The sequence below is a fragment of the Mytilus trossulus genome, chromosome 2, assembly GCF_036588685.1.
Source record: "Mytilus trossulus isolate FHL-02 chromosome 2, PNRI_Mtr1.1.1.hap1, whole genome shotgun sequence".
Lineage (NCBI taxonomy): Eukaryota > Metazoa > Mollusca > Bivalvia > Mytilida > Mytilidae > Mytilus > Mytilus trossulus.
Window position 1 is genome coordinate 59728824 of NC_086374.1, and position 20152 is coordinate 59748975.

Genomic DNA, 20152 nt, shown 5'->3' on the forward strand with positions numbered 1-20152 from the left:
CTTTCATTTAAATTAATTTTGATAGGGATAGGATGTTCAATTATTTTGTGGGTCCTTGTTTACCTTATTCCTTTTCAAGCAGATAAAGTTATCTAACAATGTATATTTTGATTGTCACACTTTTTGTAAAATTTGAAGTTTTTTTGATATTATAAAATGAGATGGTACTGTTTACTAGTAGTTTGTAGATTGTAGTCTCTTCAGTAATATTACAGGATGGCAATGAACCAGTATAGATTACTTCAACCTATAGCAACTACAGTAGAGAATCAAAACTTACTTCTGTCATTTTAAAACAAAATGGGGAGTTGTCATATTTAATCCACTATTATACAATAAATTTTGTTAATTTCCTGCCCAAAGTTAGTGATTAAATGGTTCACTTGTCCAATTTTCTCTTATCTAAGGTTGGTATTTAACCCATTGAATTCTGATTTCTCTTGTCCAAGGTTGGCGTTTAACCAACTGCATTCCGATTATTCTTGTCCAAGGTTGTTGTTTAACAAACTGCATTCTGATTTCTCTTGTCAAAGGTTGGTGTTTTAACCAACTACATTCTGATTTCTCTTGTCCAAGGTTGGTGTTTAACCAACTGTATTCTGATTTCTCTTGTCCAAGGTTGGTGTTTAACCAACTGCATTCTGATTTCTCTTGTCCAAGGTTGGTGTTTAACCCATTGCATTCTAATTCCTCTTGTCCAAGGTTGCTGTTTAACCAACTGCATTTTCATTTCTCTTGTCCAAGGTTGGCATTTAACCAACTGTATTCTGATTTCTCTGGTCCAAGGTAGGTGTTTAACCAACTGCATTCTGATTTCTCTTGTCCAAGGTTGGTGTTTAACCAACTGCATTCTGATTTCTTTTGTCCAAGGTTGGTGTTTAACCCATTGCATTCTGATTTCTCTTGTCCAAGGTTGGTGTTTAACCAACTGCATTCTGATTTCTCTTGTCCAAGGTTGGTGTTTAACCAACTGCATTCTGATTTCTCTTGTCCAAGGTTGGTGTTAAACCAACTGCATTCTGATTTCTCTTGTCCAAGGTTGGTGTTTAACCAACTGCATTCTGATTTCTCTTGTCCAAGGTTGGTGTTTTAACCAACTACATTCTGATTTCTCTTGTCCAAGGTTGGTGTTTAACCAACTGCATTCTGATTTCTCTTGTTCAAGGTTGGTGTTTAACCAACTGCATTCTGATTTCTCTTGTCCAAGGTTGGTGTTTAACCCATTGCATTCTGATTTCTCTTGTCCAAGGTTGGTGTTTAACCAACTGCATTCAGATTTTTCTTGTCCAAGGTTGGTGTTTAACCAACTGCATTCTGATTTCTCTTGTCCAAGGTTGGTGTTTAACCAACTGCATTCTGATTTCTCTTGTCCAAGGTTGGTGTTTAACCCATTGCATTCTGATTTCTCTTGTCCAAGGTTGGTGTTTAACCAACTACATTCTGATTTCTCTTGTCGAAGGTTGGTGTTTAACCAACTGCATTCTGATTTCTCTTGTCGAAGGTTGGTGTTTAACCAACTGCATTCTGATTTCTCTTGTTCAATGTTGGTGTTTAACCCATTGCATTCTGATTTCTCTTGTCCAAGTTAAGTGTTTAACCAACTACATTCTGATTTCTCTTGTCCAAGGTTGGTGTTTAACCAACTGCATTCTGATTTCTCTTGTCCAAGGTTGGTGTTTAACCCATTGCATTCTGATTTCTCTTGCCCAAGATTGGTGTTAACCCATTCAATTCTGCAGCTCTGCTTATTGCACTTACCAAGTGTTTATTCTATTGCATTCTGATTTCACTAGCCCAAGGTTGTTGTTAACCTATTGCATGCAGATTTCTCTTGCCCAAAGTAAATATCCAACTAATTGAATTCTGATTTTACTTGCCTAAGGTTGGTGTTTAAACAACTGCATTCTGATTTATTTTGCCCAATGTTTAATTGTGTTTTAACCAGTGACATTCTGATTTCACTTGCCCAAGGTTGGTATTTAACCAATGACATTCTGATTTCACTTGCCCAAGGTTGGTATTTAACCAATTTCATTCTTATTTCACATTCCCAAGGTTGATGTTTACCCAATGGAATTTGGATTTCATTTGCCCAAGGTTGATGTTTAATGAATAGCATTCTGATATGACTTGCCCAAGGTTGATGTTTAACTAATGTAATTTGGATTTCACTTGCCCAAGGTTGGTATTTATTTAACCAATCACATTTATTTCATTTGCCCAAGGTTGGTGTTCAACCCACTGAGTTCTTATTGCTCTTACCAAAGGTTGGTGTTTAACCAATGCACTCTGAATTCACTTGCCAAAGGATTGTAATAACCCATTGCATTCAAATTTTATTTGTCCAAGGTAGGTGTTTAAACCCACTAACGTTGTGCTTTCTCTTGCCAGAGTTTGATGCTTTATAAACCAATTGCATTCTGATTTCACTTGCCTCAGGTTGTGATTTAACCCATTGAATTCTGATGGAATTGACTGACTGTGCAAGGGCGGTATGGCCAGTCAAGGTTGTTAAAAACTTCCATGTGTGGAGTTGAATCCAGAAAAGCACCTGGGTGCATAAAACTTATAAAGTGTAAATTGTTTTCATTTTGTACAAACAAAAATAATTTTAAGTTCTTTATTCATTGTAAACAAATTCACTATTGTCACCAGTTAGTGTCCCTATGTCAAGGACAATGGCTGATTATATGTAACAGGAAATAGGGAACGTAGGAAGGAGGAAGTCTAGGATACAATACAAAACAATACATATTGTAATAGTCACTGAGCTAAGGACGGAAATCTCATCACTGTAAATCAACTTCATATTTTTTAGGTATTATTGAGGTTAGTTTTGAAGATTTGTTTTTTGTTTTTATAATTATTATGTTGGATTTTAAATTCAGAATCTCTGATTGGATTTATTTTGTAATTCTTTAGAATTGATGATCAAAGATTTTTATTTGGATAAAGATTAATAATACAGTGGATTAAATTGTTTTTATTGATTGGCGGAAAATTTCTGTTTTTTGCAGATACATGTACTTCAATTTTGTGGTTTTTAAAAATTCTAAACACAAGCTTATAGGATATTTGTATTTTGCTGAAAAGTAGGTATATGTTGTGGTTCACTGATTCTCATGAAACCTTCGAAATGAGTGTTCATAATAGATGATGAATCTACAGTATACTTGGTATATATATAAGTATAAAACAGTGTAATTTGTATATTTTTGGGTTGGAAAAAGTTTGACCTTTAATATATCTGTCTTTCTTATTTAGTTATTAGTCTGTATATACAATTGTAATAGGCTTGTTGTAGTCTTCAGTTTTCCCACAAATATTTTAAATGTGCATAGGTGATCTCAAATGCAGATGAATAATAAAATTGAGAATGCATCTACAGAACAGGATCTGACCCACTTTAATGATATATAAAACTAAATCAGATTATATTAAATTCAATATGTTTTTACAAGGACAAGGATTTTTTTGTAATTAAAAGCTTTAACTATTAGATTTAACACATTTAGTGTAAGGAATAGTGTAAAATACTTATGTAAGAATTATTTAGTTGACTTTATAGCATGATCAACACAAAGTGTCCAATGTATAAAAATCTCCTTTGTGCTCAATAATTACCATGCATTGAAATGCCTAAGTGTACCTCATTGTCCTCAATATGCATGCCACTTTTGCCTTTGTAATTTAGCATTAGAGCAATTTCATCGATGATGCCTTAATCAAGTTTGACCAGAAGAAAAAAAATCTAAATATGGAAATAATATTGATGTTTATTAACTTGCCAAAAGATATTGGTTAAATGCAATCATTCTTTTGTTTTGCTGCCCAAGGATAGTGGGTAAAGGAATACATTCCCAAAGAATGGTGATTAAAAGCATGTATTCTTGTTTTAATCCGAAGTCATGGCAGTTAAAGGCGTTATTCTATTTTTTATTTCCCAAAGATTAGGCCGTGTCTGTTTTTTTCTTTGTTTTGCGTCAACTGATTCTGAGAAAACCTACCAGACAGCAAGGAAAAAAAACACACACAAAGAAAATAACACAAGAGTCTGCTTAAGTTCTGGACTGATTAACAGTGACTTTAGATTAATACTGTCATATCTAAGTGAAAGAGCAAACATGACAAACAGGAAATTTAGCAATGTACAAACTTGATATGACGGTATATTCTGAGAAATCATAAATGGTCTTGGTATTTCAAACATTTCCCATTTATACTGAAGCCTTTGAGAAGAGACATGTTTTGATCTGAGATGTGTCATGTTGTGTTAAAACCTATGTATAATCAATAATTCCCTGTATCAAATAAATAATGCTTTAAGCATGAATTATCTCCCATTTGCAGAGTTATCTTCCTATAATTTAAATACTTTATGTAAACTTTTTGGCAATATATTAATATTTTGTTCTGCATACTTTTTTTTCAGAAAATAAACTAATGAAATTATGTTTTATATCTTAATATCTTGTGGAATTAAAAATGTACTTACTAATTTATCCTATCCTATCAGACAGTAGATATCATTTAAAGAAATTTATTAGAAATATTTGCAAAAACTACTATTTTTCATTTAAAAAAGTATAAAAATTTATTTCAATTATAAAATAAGATAACTTTGCAAATGGGAGGTAACTCTTTCTTCAAGCAAGTAAGGAACGCCTACTGTAAGACCTGTACCAAGGAAGAACCATTACAGTGAAATTGGTTGATCTTTTCAATATCAAATTTAGTGAATCTTAATATTAAATAAAAGCTCTGATACATTCAAATGTTTTATTAATTGAAAACAATTCTTAAAACAAAATTTAAAACAAATAAATCAAAACTTAACATGAGAACCATGAGAACTAAAGTATAAAGGTGTTTTTGAAGACATAAGCACATCAAAGGCACTCTTTTGTTGATTTGAATTAGTTTTTTCACAAAATTTGTCAGTCAGCTCAAAGCTTACATATGCACCAAACATTTTAACAGCATCTCTAGCCTTGAGAGATGTATTCATTTCAATTTTTTCCCCGTTAGAGCTAGATGAAACATAACATTTTATCAGAGTTTTATCCCCTATGGTGATAGGTTCATTGAATCTTGTATTTAACGTGTCTCTTATGCTGGCTACGTAAAGGCTCTCTAGGATCTGAGAAAAAGTTTCTGTGCCGGCGAGCGGAAAGGCATATGAAGCCAGAACGATCCTTTTATCTTTGAAAAGTGAAACACAAACGATCTCGCTCGCCGGCACATTTATACTGGCCATTTCTGCTGTCACATGTATCGAAGTCAAGATCGCTTAAACGCTTTAAATAAGGAGCGTACTTGTTATTTAAAGCGAAAAATAGATTTGAGTATAAGAATACACAAAAACACGGCTGGAAAAACCAGGAAAATACGGATTTTCTACTGACGAACAAAAAAAAGTTTGTGTTTGTTTTTGACACAAATTGGCCGAAAACCTACCCGCACGCGGACGCAAAACAAATAAAAAAACAACTATGGCCTTATGAATGGTGTTCTTGTAAAAGGTCGCATGATGGTTTTAATTGACCCAATGCTGACTGGCTTAGTTGCAAAAGTTTACATGGTGGTTGACCCTTTGCTGACTGGCTTTCTTGCCAAAGTTTACATGTTGGTTGACCCTTTGCTGACTGTCTTTCTTGCCAACGTTTACATGGTGGTTGACCCTTTGCTGACTGGCTTTCTTGCCAAAGTTTACATGGTGGTTGACCCAATGCTGACTGGCTTAGTTGCAAAAGTTTACATGGTGGTTGACCCTTTGCTGACTGGCTTTCTTGCCAAAAGGTTCCATGGTGGTTGACCCTATGCTGACTGGCTTAGTTGCAAAAGGTTCCATGGTGGTTTACCCTTTGCTGACTGGCTTTCTTGCCAAAGTTTACATGGTGGTTGACCCTATGCTGACTGGCCTTCTTGCCAAAGTTTAAATGGTGGTTGACCCAATGCTGACTGGCTTAGTTGCAAAAGGTTCCATGGTGGTTTACCCTTTGCTGACTGGCTTTCTTGCCAAAGTTTACATGGTGGTTGACCCTATGCTGACTGGCCTTCTTGCCAAAGTTTAAATGGTGGTTGACCCAATGCTGACTGGCTTAGTTCCAAAAGGTTCCATGGTGGTTGACCCAATGCTGACTGGCTTTCTTGCCAAAAGTTCCATGGTGGTTGACCCCGTGCTGACTGGCTTTCTTGCCAAAGATTTTATGTTGGTTGACCCCATGTGGATTGGTTTCTTGCCAAAGGTTTTATTGATGTTGACCCAATGCTGAATGGCTTTCTTGCCAAAGTTTACATGGTGGTTGACCCAATGCTGAAAGGCTTTCTTGCCAAAGTTTACATGGTGGTTGACCCTTTGCTGACTGGCTTTCTTGCCAAAAGGTTCCATGGTGGTTGACCCTATGCTGACTGGCTTAGTTGCCAAAGTTAACATGGTGGTTGACCCTATACTGACTGGCTTTCTTGCCAAAGTTTACATGGTGGTTGACCCTTTGCTGACTGGCTTAGTTGCCAAAGTTAACATGGTGGTTGACCCTATGATGACTGGCTTTCTTGCCAAAGTTTACATGGTGGTTGACCCTTTTTTGACTGGATTAAATGCCAATGTTAACATGGTGGTTGACCATATGCTGACTGGCTTTCTTGCCAAATGTTTCATGGTGGTTGACCCGTTGCTGACTGGCTTTCTTGCCAAATGTTTCATGGTGGTTGACCCTATGCTGACTGGCTTTCTTGCCAAAAGTTCCATGGTGGTTGACCCCGTGCTGACTGGCTTTCTTGCCAAAGATTTTATGTTGGTTGACCCCATGTCGATTGGTTTCTTGCCAAAGGTTTTATTGATGTTGACCCAATGCTGAATGGCTTTCTTGCCAAAGTTTACATGGGGGTTGACCCTATGCTGAAAGACTTTCTTGCCAAAGTCTACATTGGGGTTGACCCTATGCTGAAAGGCTTTCTTGCCAAAGTTTACATGGTGGTTGACCCTTTGCTGACTGGCTTAGTTGCCAAAGTTAACATGGTGGTTGACCCCATGCTGACTGGCTTTCTTGCTAAATTTAACATGGTGGTTGACCCTTTGCTTACTAGCTTTCTTGCCAAATGTTTCATGGTGGTTGACCCTTTGCTGACTGGCTTTCTTGCCAAATGTTTCATGGTGGTTGACCCTATGCTGACTGGCTTTCTTGCCAAAAGTTCCATGGTGGTTGACCCCGTTCTGACTGGCTTTCTTGCCAAAGATTTTATGTTGGTTGACCCCATGTCGATTGGTTTCTTGCCAATGGTTTAATTGATGTTGACCCAATGCTGAATGGCTTTCTTGCCAAAGTTAACATGGGGGTTGACCCTATGCAGAATGGCTTTCTTGCCAAAGTTTACATGGGGATTGACCCTATGCTGAATGGCGTTCTTGCCAAAGTTTACATGGGGTTGACCCTATGCTGACTGGCTTTCTTGCCAAAGTTTACATGGTGGTTGACCCTATGCTGACTGGCTTTCTTGCCAAAGTTTACATGTTGGTTGACCCTATGCTGACTTGCTTTCTTGTCAAAGGTTACATTGGGGTTGACCAGATGCTGACTGACTTTCTTGCCAAAGTTTACATGGTGGTTGACCCCATGCTGACTGCTTTCTTGCCAAAGTTTACATGGTGGTTGACCCCATGCTGACTGCTTTCTTGCCAAAGTTTACATGGTGGTTGACCCTATGCTGAATGGCTTTCTTGCCAAAGTTAACATGGGGTTGACCCTATGCTGACTGGCTTTCTTGCCAAAGTTTACATGGTGGTTGACCCTATGCTGACTGGTTTTCTTGCCAAAGTTTACATGGTGGTTGACCCCATGATGAATGGCTTTCTTGTCAAAGGTTACATTTGGGTTGACCAGATGCTGACTGACTTTCTTGCCAAAGTTTACATGGTGGTTGACCCCATGCTGACTGCTTTCTTGCCAAAGTTTACATGGTGGTTGACCCCATGATGAATGGCTTTCTTGTCGAAGATTACATTGGGGTTGACCCCATGTTGACTGCTTTCTTGCCAAAGTTTACATGGCAGTTGACCCCATGATGAATGGCTTTCTTGCCAAAGTTTACATGGTGGTTGACCCCATGCTGACTGGCTTAGTTGCCAAAGTTTACATGGTGGTTGACCCCATGCTGACTGGCTTTCTTGCCAAAGTTTACATGGTGGTTGACCCCATGCTGACTGCTTTTTTGCCAAAGTTTACATGGTGGTTGACCCCATGCTGACTGGCTTTCTTGCCAAAGTTTACATGGTGGTTGACCCTATGCTGACTGGCTTTCTTGCCAAAGGTTACATGGTGTTGACTCTTAGCCAAATGGCTTACTTATCAAATGTTGAATGGTTGTTGACCCCAGGCTAACTGGCTTTCTTGCCAAAGTTGTCATGGTGTTTAACTCCTTGCAGAATGGATTTCTGGCCAAATGTTTCATGGTGGTTGACCCCATGCTGATTGGCTTTTTTGCCCGAGGTTTCATGGTGTTTGACCCAATGCGGACTGGCTTTCTTGTCAAAGGTTCCATGGTGTTTGACCCAATGCTGACTGGCTTTCTTGTCAAAGGTTTCATGGTATGTGCACCACACTGACTGGCATTCTTGTCAAAGATTCCATGGTATGTGCACCACACTGACTGGCATTCTTGTCAAAGGTTCCATGTTTTGTGCACCACACTGACTGGCATTCTTATCAAAGGTTCCATGGTGTTTGACTCAATGCTGACTGGCTTTCTTGTCAAATGTTTCATTGTGGTTAACCTCATGCTGACTGGCTTTCTTGTCAAATGTTCCATTGTGGTTAACCCCGTGCTGACTGGCTTTCTTGTCAAAGTTTACATGGTGTTTGACCCAATGCTGACTGGCTTTCTTGTCAAAGTTTTCATGGTGTTTGACCCCATACTGACTGGCTTTCTTGCCAAAGGTTACATTGTGTTTGACTCAATGCTGACTGGCTTTCTTGTCGGAGGTTCCATGGTGTTTGACTCAATGCTGACTGGCTTTCTTGCCAAAGGTTACATGGTGTTTGACTCAATGCTGACTGGCTTTCCTGTCAATGGTTCAATGGTGTTTGACCCAATGCTGACTGGCTTTCTTGTCAAAGGTTCCATGGTGTTTGACCCAATGCTGACTGGCTTTCTTGTCAAAGGTTCCATGGTGTTTGACCCAATGCTGACTGGCTTTCTTGTCTAAGGTTCCATGGTGTTTGACCCAATGCTGACTGGCTTTCTTGCCAAAGGTAACATGGTGTTTGACCCTATGCTGACTGGTTTTCTTGTCAAAGGTTCCGTGGTGTTTGACCCAATGATGACTGGCTTTCTTGTCATAGGTTCCATGGTTTTTGACCCCATGCTGACTGGCTTTTTTGCCAAAGGTTTTAAGGTGCTTGACCCCATGCTGACTGGCTTTTTTGCCAAAGGTTTCATGGTGTTTGACCCCATGCTGATTGGCTTTTTTGCCAAAGGTTTCATGGTGTTTGACCCAATGCGGACTGGCTTTCTTGACAAAGATTTTATGTTTGTTGACCCCATATCATGTTGATTGGTTACTTGCCAAAGTTTTTATGGATGTTGACCCAATGCTGACTGGCTTTATTGCCTAAAGTTTCACGTTGGTTGACCCCATGCTGACTGGCTTTCTTGTCAAAGGTTTTAAGGTTGTTGACCCAATGCTGACTGGCTTTTTTGCCAAAGGTTTCATTGTGATTAACCCACTACTGACTGGCTTTCTTGACAAAGGTTGGATGGTGATTAAACCATAGCTGACTGGCTTTCATGCCAAAGGATGAGTGGTGGTTTACCCCTTGCAGACTGGCTTTTTGGCCAAAGGTTGTACAAAAATGCTGGTAAAACCCTTAATACTTTCCTTACCAAAGTGTGGTTGTGGTTACCAAAGTCTAGTATTGATGGTAGATTGAGAATTTGTGGTATTGGGGGGGTCTTTGTCATTGCAAATCATTTTGTTAATCTTTTATTTACATCTCTGTTTTATTTTAAAGTAGTGGCTGTATTTAATTACATTTCAAATAATACTGGTGAAAAAATGATGGTTTGCAACCATACCACATCTTCTTAATTTTATAATATATGTATGTTAATATAGATGTTGTGACCCACAATATTTAGACCTATGTCATAGTGACATGAATAGCTAAAGAAGAATTTAGTCCATGGATGTTTATATATAACTTTAATAATGGGGAGTACAAGACAATAAACGACTAAAAAGTTGTTAATATGTCAGCCCTTCAGTATTTAAAATTAAAAATTCATGAATTACTTTTATTACCCAGCTAAACTATTTTGATCTAAAATTCTTTTATTACTCCTTTGAATGCCAGATTTTCACATGTAGACTTAAAATTACTACATGAACATCATTTGGTTATTTATCTCCCCTTGTTGAAAAAGATCTAGATATTTTATGACCTTGATTAAACCAAATATATAAAAGTATGTTTCTGTATTCATTTTCCTTAAAAAAATATTTTGACATTGCTTTAAGTAAGTAAGTTAGAAGGAAAGTTATTATGTAAATATTTCATTTATAAAGAGTACTTAGTTCAGATAGTAACAATAAAGCTAATCTTCCCTGAAGTCCCATACCCGTAGCCAGGGTTTTGGGGGGGGGGTCGTTTGTACATAATCACTGTAAAAGTCAATATTCTGTTCGAATTGTGACTGTTAAAATTGAGTTTGTGAGTCCAACGAAACCCCCCCCCCCCTTGGAAATTCAAGGCTAAGGGCCTGAGTCTTCTTGATTACCAATAGTTTTTAAAACTACAAGTAGCACTAATCGATTTTTCAAAACATACAAATTAAAAGAGATGTGGGTAATATGTGAATTAGACAGCAATCCAACACACAACCAACAATAGAGAATTAATATCAGTTTGACAGGATATTCACTTTAAATGAAGTGAATAGGAAAGCGTAACTATTAATTGTATGTAAACAGTTTTAATTCAAACAATTTTATAGTTTCACACTGTAGTATTTTAAATTATTATGCTATTTAAAGTACAAACAAGTAAAGACTCTATTCACCAACGTTCTTGAATTCAACCTTTTTAAATGTATTTTGTTTTATGATTATACCACTTATATCTATGAATGAAAAGTAAATAGGAAAAGTGAGTTGTAAAAAGACTGCTGTTGTATTATAGACAATTTATTAAAGTCATACTATTTTATTGTTAGAGCAATGCCCTGAGAACAATAGGTACCAGTCCCTTATTTCAAAGTTTACTTAAGATTTTATTTCTTGTGGGAAAAAGATTTTTTTTAACCAATGAAAAAATAAAAGAAGCTAGAAAGCATTTTGATGTTTTTTGTGCATCTGAAATTTCATAGAAATTCAGAAAATAGATAAAAGGAACTTGTGTTCAAATTGTAGATTAAAGAGTAGAGAAAATTATGTTTTTGTTGTTTTTTCTACATTTAAAGTTTAATTTAAATCAAATCTACTCTAACATTGTTAGGTTTATTTTCTAGACACAGGTTTATTTTCTAGGCACTATATATATATATATATATTTAAAAGTGAACATATCCTTGTAAATGGTAAATATTTAGTTGTTACCCCTACTACACTCTGCTGTCCACAAAACATTCCAGTTTACATTTAATTACTTAACATTTTATTTTGACAGGTTTATATAGTCGGGCCTAGGTGAACGGAAATAAGGTAAGAATTTAAATTACTCTGGGGAAGAGCTATTGAAGTCTATGCAGGTAAGTACATATAAAAGTTAAATCATTGGTAATAATTATTATTCAATTTCCAAATATTCAGCATTTTTTATCACTTTATATGTTGGAAATTAGTATGGCATTCAATTTCACTTGACTAGTATATATTTGTTTAGGGGCCAGCTGAAGGACGCCTCCGGGTGCGGGAATTTCTCGCTACATTGAAGACCTGTTGGTGACCTTCTGCTGTTGTTTTTTATTTGGTCGGGTTGTTGTCTCTTTGACATTCCCCATTTCCATTCTCAATTTTATTTGATTTAAACTGTGCATTGCATCATTAAAAGAACCCCCTTTTTTTTGTGGATGATCAAATTGCATTTAAATGGGGACATATGGTTGGAAGTCCCCTTCCCCCCAGTTTATTTTTTATGGGACAACATTTAGTGTCTACTGACCCTACAAAAAAAGTCCCTCAAGCAGTGCAAGACTTAAATTGGTGTGCTATTTCCGTTGTAAGTGTCATTAACAATTGTTAAAACTTATAAGATAGGTTACAAAAGGATTAGATACGTATCAGTGTTAAAAGTTTATTATATCTAATGATATAGATATAGGAAGATGTGGTGTGAGTGCCAATGAGACAACTCTCCTTCTAAATAACAATTTATAAAAGTAAATCATTACAGGTTAAGGTACGGCCTTCAACACGGAGCCTTGGCTCACACCGAACAACAAGCTATAAAGGGCCCCAAAATTACTAGTGTAAAACCATTCAAACGGGAAAACCAACAGTCTAATCTATATAAACAAAACGAGAAACACGTATATATTACATAAACAAACGACAACTACTGTACATCAGATTCCTAAATTAGGACAGGTGAAAACATTTGAATTAAAATCAAATTGACTTAGGTAGAACTATTTGTGGCTGAAGTAGAAGTCTATAAAGTTAATTTAAATCAATCTCTCTGAGCAAGCCTTTTTGCTGGAGGGATGTCAATATCATTACCATACAAGCAGCTTGTGGTCAAATTAAAATTGAGCCGACCAGTTGCAAGGAAATGAGTTACTACCAGAATAATTCCAAGTTGAAATAATAGACTGTTCTATTATCATGATCAGAAGACAAAATCAAAAGCTCAAACACATCAAACGGATGTATAACAACTGTCATATTCTTGACTTGGTACAGACATTTTCTTATTATTTAGAAAATGGGTGATTTAAACCTGCATGTGTAATAATGTCCTAGTGAGTTATCCAAATATGGAAAAAATTATCGCTCAAAATGCATTAGAGAATGTGATTATTTATTTTTGACCTTTAACAAATGTCACAGATGACCGCCATTTTTATTCATACATGTCTTATTATCAATTAGCCTTAAGGCTATTTCCATTGTTATGGTATTCTTAGAAATCTTTTAAATTACACAATAATTTTTCACTGTCTTTTCTTTCTACAATTGTACAATGTACAAAGATTATTTAAAGATTAATAACATGAGGAAAGTGGAAAATTATTTTTTTAGGTAAATATGTAAGAGAATGTTAATCCCTTTCTTCATGAATAAGTACTAGCGTTAGCACTTTGCTATATTGTAAGTTCAAGGTAGCACTTTACTCGTTGTTTGTCACTTTAATCCCAGGTGGATAGACCAAACAATAGATACATATTCTTACAAATTAACACTTTGTTATATACAATAACATGTTGTCAATTTCTTTTTGAACAGGTGAAGACTCCATTAAAGTTTATTTTACCAGAGAAAACTTTCACCATTTTCTATGTTTTGGATATTATGAAGTTATAATGGAACTACTTGATTATACTGTTTTACAATTTGTGTGTGTGAAAATATAGACCTCTATTATATAAGAAGAAAGTGATCACCAAACTTCGGCTATGTCTAAAGAATGGGATGTGGTCGGAGCAAGTTTCACTCTCATGATGAACAGGAAAAACACAGTAAAACTAACGGGATAGACAAAGGTAGTCTTTTTAACGCATAATTCACATTATTCTGATGTACTGGTAGAGTCAACCATTTTAACCCTCACTCTGAAATGGTCTATATAGTATCGTAGAGTTATTATTCTTATGAATTTTCTAGAGAAACCAAAGATTGAAGTTTAAATTTGGTATGGTAGCCCACAGCTTAATTTTGGTATCCAATATATATTGTTCTATTCAAGAAAAACAAAAAAAATAGGGGCCATTGGCAAGTGAATCTCTGCTTATAAATTTTATACCCTGGAAATACTTTCTTCTTGACACCTATGGCAGAAACTTTTGACAGAAAACTTACAAAAAAAGGGGGGTAGCATTGGTTGCTATGCTTAAATGTCAATTCCTTTCGAAATAGATTAGAATAAAATTGATTTTTCTTGAATCTTTTTATTTAAACATGATCAACATGAAATATTAGAAAATGCAGTTAGTAAAAATAACTTAAGCTAAATCACTAGATACATCAATTACTCTGTGTCATGGTGAATCATTTTAACACCAGTAAGAACTATTTCAACAGAAACTTTTTATGTATACTGTTCCACATTAAATAAATACTGTATTGAAAATAGTTTTACATAGTTACTTACCTCAGCCATTTAAAAATTTTCAGATGTAATAATTACTATGTTTAAATGACCTATCAACTGAAGATTTATCAAGTACATTTCCTCATTGAAATAATGATTTGAACTTAATAAACTTAACATGTATTCCAGTTTTCAAAGAAGTGGCACACTAAGCATGCAGATTTTTATGCATTAGATATAAGGGTTGATAAATGGACTCCTAAAAATCGTTGAAATACATGTATTTTGGTTTTTGTGTTGTCCGGTTGCTGTCTTGACTTTTATGTACATGTGTATCATATACTAAGGGTAAATACATGTCCTTTGGTCAAATAAAAAATTGATTATTTGGTTTGTTTCTAAATTTTTGAATGAATTGTTGGTATGCCTTTCACACACATTTAAATAGTGGTCATTATGGACCCACAATATTTATTTGAACAAAGAATATTTTTTCAGTCAATAGAAGTTCAACTATCATGTCATACATATGAAAATCTATGTATTTACATTACAATTTGGTAAAAATATGGAAAACTCTTAAGAAAACATAGGCTCGCCACTTCAACAGAAAACCATGTCAGAAATAGCACCAGCGTTACACAAGAGGTTTGTAGGGGAAACATTTTCCATTAAATCTGAGGTCCTTCTTATATGAAAAGCATTTATTGAACCAGTGATCCTTATTTAAACGTAACATAATTTCTTGATCTTAGCTTTGCTTAGGATGATTAAAATATAATGGAGAAGACATTATTATGAAATAAAAACACGCAATTACCTATTGACTGGGATTTTTTTTACCGTCATCTGAAATCCTACAGTTTGTAGAAGATTTCTGTGGATCTTAATGAATTCAGTTGATTAAATTGTTGTTATGAAATCTACATGTCTTGTGATGATTAATTCTTGTAAATACGTCCCAACAGAACAATAATTCTCAGAAATTTATTGATCATAGTAGTACTGATACTTGATATTTTTAAAAACGGCACAAAACATGTTGGTTTCTGTAACCCTATGTAAGAATGTACTAATCTATGATCTATGCCTACGTCAATAAAAAAAAAAATTTAATTATCAAAGTCCAAGTCTGTTCATATCACACTAGATCAAGATAGACAGGTGCAACAGCAAACAATGTTTAAAGCAAAATTCAAACATCAAAAGTCCATTGGACATTTTGGGCAATACTGTTACAATACATTATTTTGTACAAAAAGATTGCTCTAAATGGTTACTTAACTTATTCTTAATTTTAACTGATGATTTTTATTAACATTTAGAAGATTCTTCAATCAGTATTGCTCAGGTGAAACGACTATATGAAAATACAGAGATTTGGTATGATTGCCAATGAGACATAATCTAGTGACATAAACCTGAAGATTCCCCAATTTCTATCAGAGGAAATTTTGTGTTGTTCATATTTTCTACGTTTTTTCACACTACGGATGTCGGAATAAAATAACCCAAATGCAAGTTATTAGACTTATACATTTATCATTTTTGCATGATGTTTGGTGTCTCAGGGTCGAGGCTCTGTGTTGAAGACTGTACTTCTACCTATATAAATGATTTACTTTTACACATTTTGACTTGGATGGAGAGTTGCCTCATTGACACTAATACCACATCTTCTTATATCTTTTTAGTGTGATCATGGTTTGAACAGTTTAAAAACCTTCTGATCTTATCAGTAAAATAATAATTTTTTGTGCATCAACATATGATAATTTCTTTTTCAGATAAAAATTCCAATAATCCCACCGACGCAGAATTGGAAAATGCCAAATCCCGTACCAGAAGATGTACACCAGCTGTAAACACAAATGGTGCTCTACAGCAACCCAACTTTAATGTTCCTACACAGGATAAAGCATATGTATGTTCTTATTCTATATATTATAAAAAAAACTGTATTACATGATAACTTTCATTTGGCTTGGGAGATCTCGGCACATTGAGAAAGAGTGTTTAATTTATTACGGACATGTTAAAAGCTTTGCCATTTCACCAGCAATGAATGAACTGAACACATTTTTAGTTTCATCTATTTGAATATTAAAAAAAAAATTGTGGCTATTAGAGAGGACTGCTATCAAGAAAAGTTCTATTTAATTGATTTGTTTTGATTTATATTACAAAGGTTATAAAACATATCATGACCATTTAGATACTAGTTGTCTGTTTGAAAAGTGAACACCATTTTAAAATGAATTTGACATGTGAACCAGCTAGACATGTTTGATTTATGTTTTATAGAAACTGTTGAAACAATTCAATTATCAACATTTGCTCTTAAAACTTTTAAATCACTGCTCGTATACTTTTATTTAGAGTGGCTTGGAAGGTTTCATCAACACATTCCAAAAATATGTTCAAATTTTTACACATAAATCATTTTGTTGTTCTATTTATGTCGAATTTTCCTTAGCAAATGTACAATGAACTGTACATGTTGATTTTAATAAAATGTTGTTTTTCAATAGACATTTTTAGCTCATCTGACCCAAACAGTCAAAGTAAGCTTTTCTCATCAATTGCCGTCCATAGCCGTCCTTCTTAGTCAGTTGGTGTATTTATTTTGAAAAATGTGTTGATATCGTCCACCATGTAATATGGCCGACATGGCCAAAAATAGAACAATTGTGGTAAAATGCAATAGCTATGCCCCCACCAAGGTAGATAAGTATTAAGTGTTGTCCATCTGTCAGTACATTCTTTTGAACATCCTTATTTTCATCCCAAATTAAGTTTCCATTGTCTTACTTTAAATTAGTTTGCCTCAACCAGATGGTATGAAACTTATACACAATGTATGTTCATAAAATATTAATGAAGTTCAAATCTGGGTGGTGTCACTTTTACAGTTCTCTAGTTCAGTAGTTATGTCCGTTTATAACTTTATATGCAAGTGGAAGTGGAGGCATCATTCCATGGACACAATTGTCATTTTATTTTTACATCTTAAACTTTTACCGATAGGGGAATCTGATTTTGCAAAAATTATCAGATGAATTCATCAGGATTATAACCCCTTATAGGATTTGCCTATTATCTTGAAAACTACTTAAGATAAATAAAACGTCTAAAAACAAATATGATCAAAAAAGACAAAACCTGCATATAACACAGCATACTTGAAATTATAAGTTGTCGATTATCGAAGTCATCCCTTCAATGACAACTTTTTTTATTAGTCTGATTTACAAGAACATAAGTTTGTTGTTAGACTAAATATTTAATTCCTTTTCACTATATATCAGAATTATTTGAAGATGTCACATGTGAGTTTGTATCCTTTATAGGTACCGGTAAAGACCATTGAATATTTCAGGGTATGTTAGTATGCGTGGAATCCGAATGATTTATAAAAATGTAAATTTTTTGATATACCTGATATCTGAAGTTAGAATCCCCCCAATGCATCATGAATTTCAGCCTGGTCTTTTTTTTTAAGAAAAATTGTGATATTTGTTTGACTGACATGTGAAAATGGTTTGAGAGGCTTTCTATATATGTGGCTGTACTGTTGCATGATGGTCCTCCTGGTTTTAAACTGTACAAAATTATATTTTATGTTGAGTGTATTGCACTTTGGCAGAAATTGCAACTTGATTTATAACAATGGAATAGTGAAATAATACTGCATTCAGCAATCCCAGTGATAAAATAGATGGCATGCTTGGCAATAGTTTATGAACCTAGAGTGAATTTATTTTGATTTTATTTTTTACCTTGACAGGCATGACCTACTCTTAAAATAAGTCTGTTTATTAGAATATCACTAAAGTGTTATGATACAATGACATCACATCTTTATTAAAACAAACAAAAATTCTGGAGCTCTCTTTGTTGAACTGTTCAGTCCTAAATAGAATCAAACAGAAACATTTCTTGAAGTCATAAAATAAACAAGTCAGTGGATTAGAATGTTTCTTTCTGTGCATTTCGAACCAAAAAATGATCATGTACTTTGTAGTCACAAGATTCATTTTTACTGGACAGTTTTGTTGATTCAAGCAAATAAGTGAAAAGACCTGTTTCAACCATTCAAGTTTGTTACCCAGGGTGCTGTTGAATTTTTTCTCTATACTATTTTCATATGTATTTAGTTAGCAAAGACTCTGTTTACTAGGTCTATTCAAGAGCACAATGTTACATTAAATGAGCAGGATTGAGAACCCATTGGTGGCCTTCAGCTATTTTTTTCTCTTTGGTTGGGTTGTTGTCTCTTTGACAATTCACCATTTCTATTCTCAATTCTATTTAGATATAGGCAGGGTATGATTTATTACTATCTCATTATATAAAGTCATGATTTTCATTGTCACAATAGCTTTAAAGGAAGGTGAATTTAAAAAAAAATTATTTACAACCATTATATGACAAATGAAGTTTGTTTATGACACATAAACATGTGTTGGTGCCATATCCTTCTATTCAAAATACAAAGAATAACAAATATCTTTAACAAAATCACATGTTATGAAGCAGATGTAACAAATTTGTCTCCATTCAAAGCTGTTCAATGCTAACAGTAGGGGATATTGCGTTATAAGATTTGATGTGACGGTTTAGCTTGTACTTTTGCTAAGCTCACATTTGAAATAAAAAGGCAGGATAATCCTTTTACATAGAAGCTGATTTAGCGCCCAAAGCCTTTCTCTTAAAGTTAATAGGTACAAACTTTACATGATGTGCAGTTATTCTGTAAACTGTAAACTGTAAAACATGATTATTTTTTAGTTGGCACTGTCTATTTTTTTTCTGTGAGAATTCTCATTATTTGAATAAAAAATTAATATGGAAAGACCATCTCTAAAAATGGACAAAGGGAAATCCATAAAATTGAAATGGTGAAAAGCAATTTGAACAAGTTTTGTGACATTTCTATATAAAATGTATGGCATTTATTGTGGACATATTCAAATGCTAGACAGATCTAGAAATGCATGGATAAAAATAATGGGCCCCTCATAAATGTAGAGGAGATATAGAATTTAAAAAGTATACTTACAGTAGTAAAATAGCATGTTATTGTTCATTTCAAAATGATTTAGTTAATATAAAGGTAACACTTTATTTTAGTCAAAAGTTGTTCACGTTATTATTCTCAAATTAACAATGCTGTCTAGTAATACTAAGTACTTGTTGACCTACAAACTTACCATTTAAAACAACAAATGAAAGAAAGCATTTAAAGTAATAAAATTACCAGCCGTCAATACAAAAAAAAGAGAAGATGTGGTTAGTGAGACAGTTATCAACCAGAGTTCAATTGGTATGGATATTAGCAATTATAGGTCATTATACAGCCTTCAACAGTGAGAGAGACACATTATATCTATTATGAAACTAATCACTGTTTTAAGTTATACATGTATAGAATTTTTACTGGTTTGTTCCTTAAAGTGGATTATTTTTGCATGTGACAATGTTATTTTAGTAGTGAAAAGAACACTCCTTTAAATATATAGACAACTTTATATATTCTATGCAATACCATATCTAGCAGTCTCCTGTTTTTGTTAAAATAAACAAATAAAAAACTCATTTAAATCTATTTTTAATTCTTGGATTATATTGATTAAAAGTTAGTGAAATATTATATAAATGAAGTTTATGATCATATTTGTTGACAAGTGTGACTTTGGTTATCCTAAACATAGACTTCACACTGGGAAGGTTTGACACTATGGAATAATTAAAAAGTATTTTGATTCGATAACCACCCTGAGGTGCTAATTGACTAATCACCTTTCACCAAAATAATATATTAAAAAAGCGTCTAAGCTAATTAGAAATGTCAATCAGGTGGCAGCAAAAATCAATAGGTTAACTTTATTTGTTCAATAAATGAT

The 20152-nt window shown here is 34.4% G+C and overlaps 1 protein-coding gene across 11 annotated transcripts in view; it reads left to right on the forward strand.

Moving 5' to 3' along the window:
• The window catches only part of LOC134707667 (uncharacterized), a 55472-nt gene that overhangs the window by 29694 nt on the left and 5626 nt on the right, over positions 1 to 20152 (forward strand). For 4 of the 11 annotated variants that reach the window (XM_063567637.1, XM_063567641.1, XM_063567640.1 and 1 more), the window contains exons 3-6: positions 11664 to 11698; positions 13442 to 13698; positions 16034 to 16170; positions 17597 to 17626. In XM_063567637.1, coding sequence (XP_063423707.1) covers positions 13623 to 13698; positions 16034 to 16170; positions 17597 to 17626 — 243 coding nt within the window. In that variant the 5' untranslated portion in view covers positions 11664 to 11698; positions 13442 to 13622. The other 7 variants (XM_063567639.1, XM_063567643.1, XM_063567642.1 and 4 more) reach the window with 7 other exon arrangements.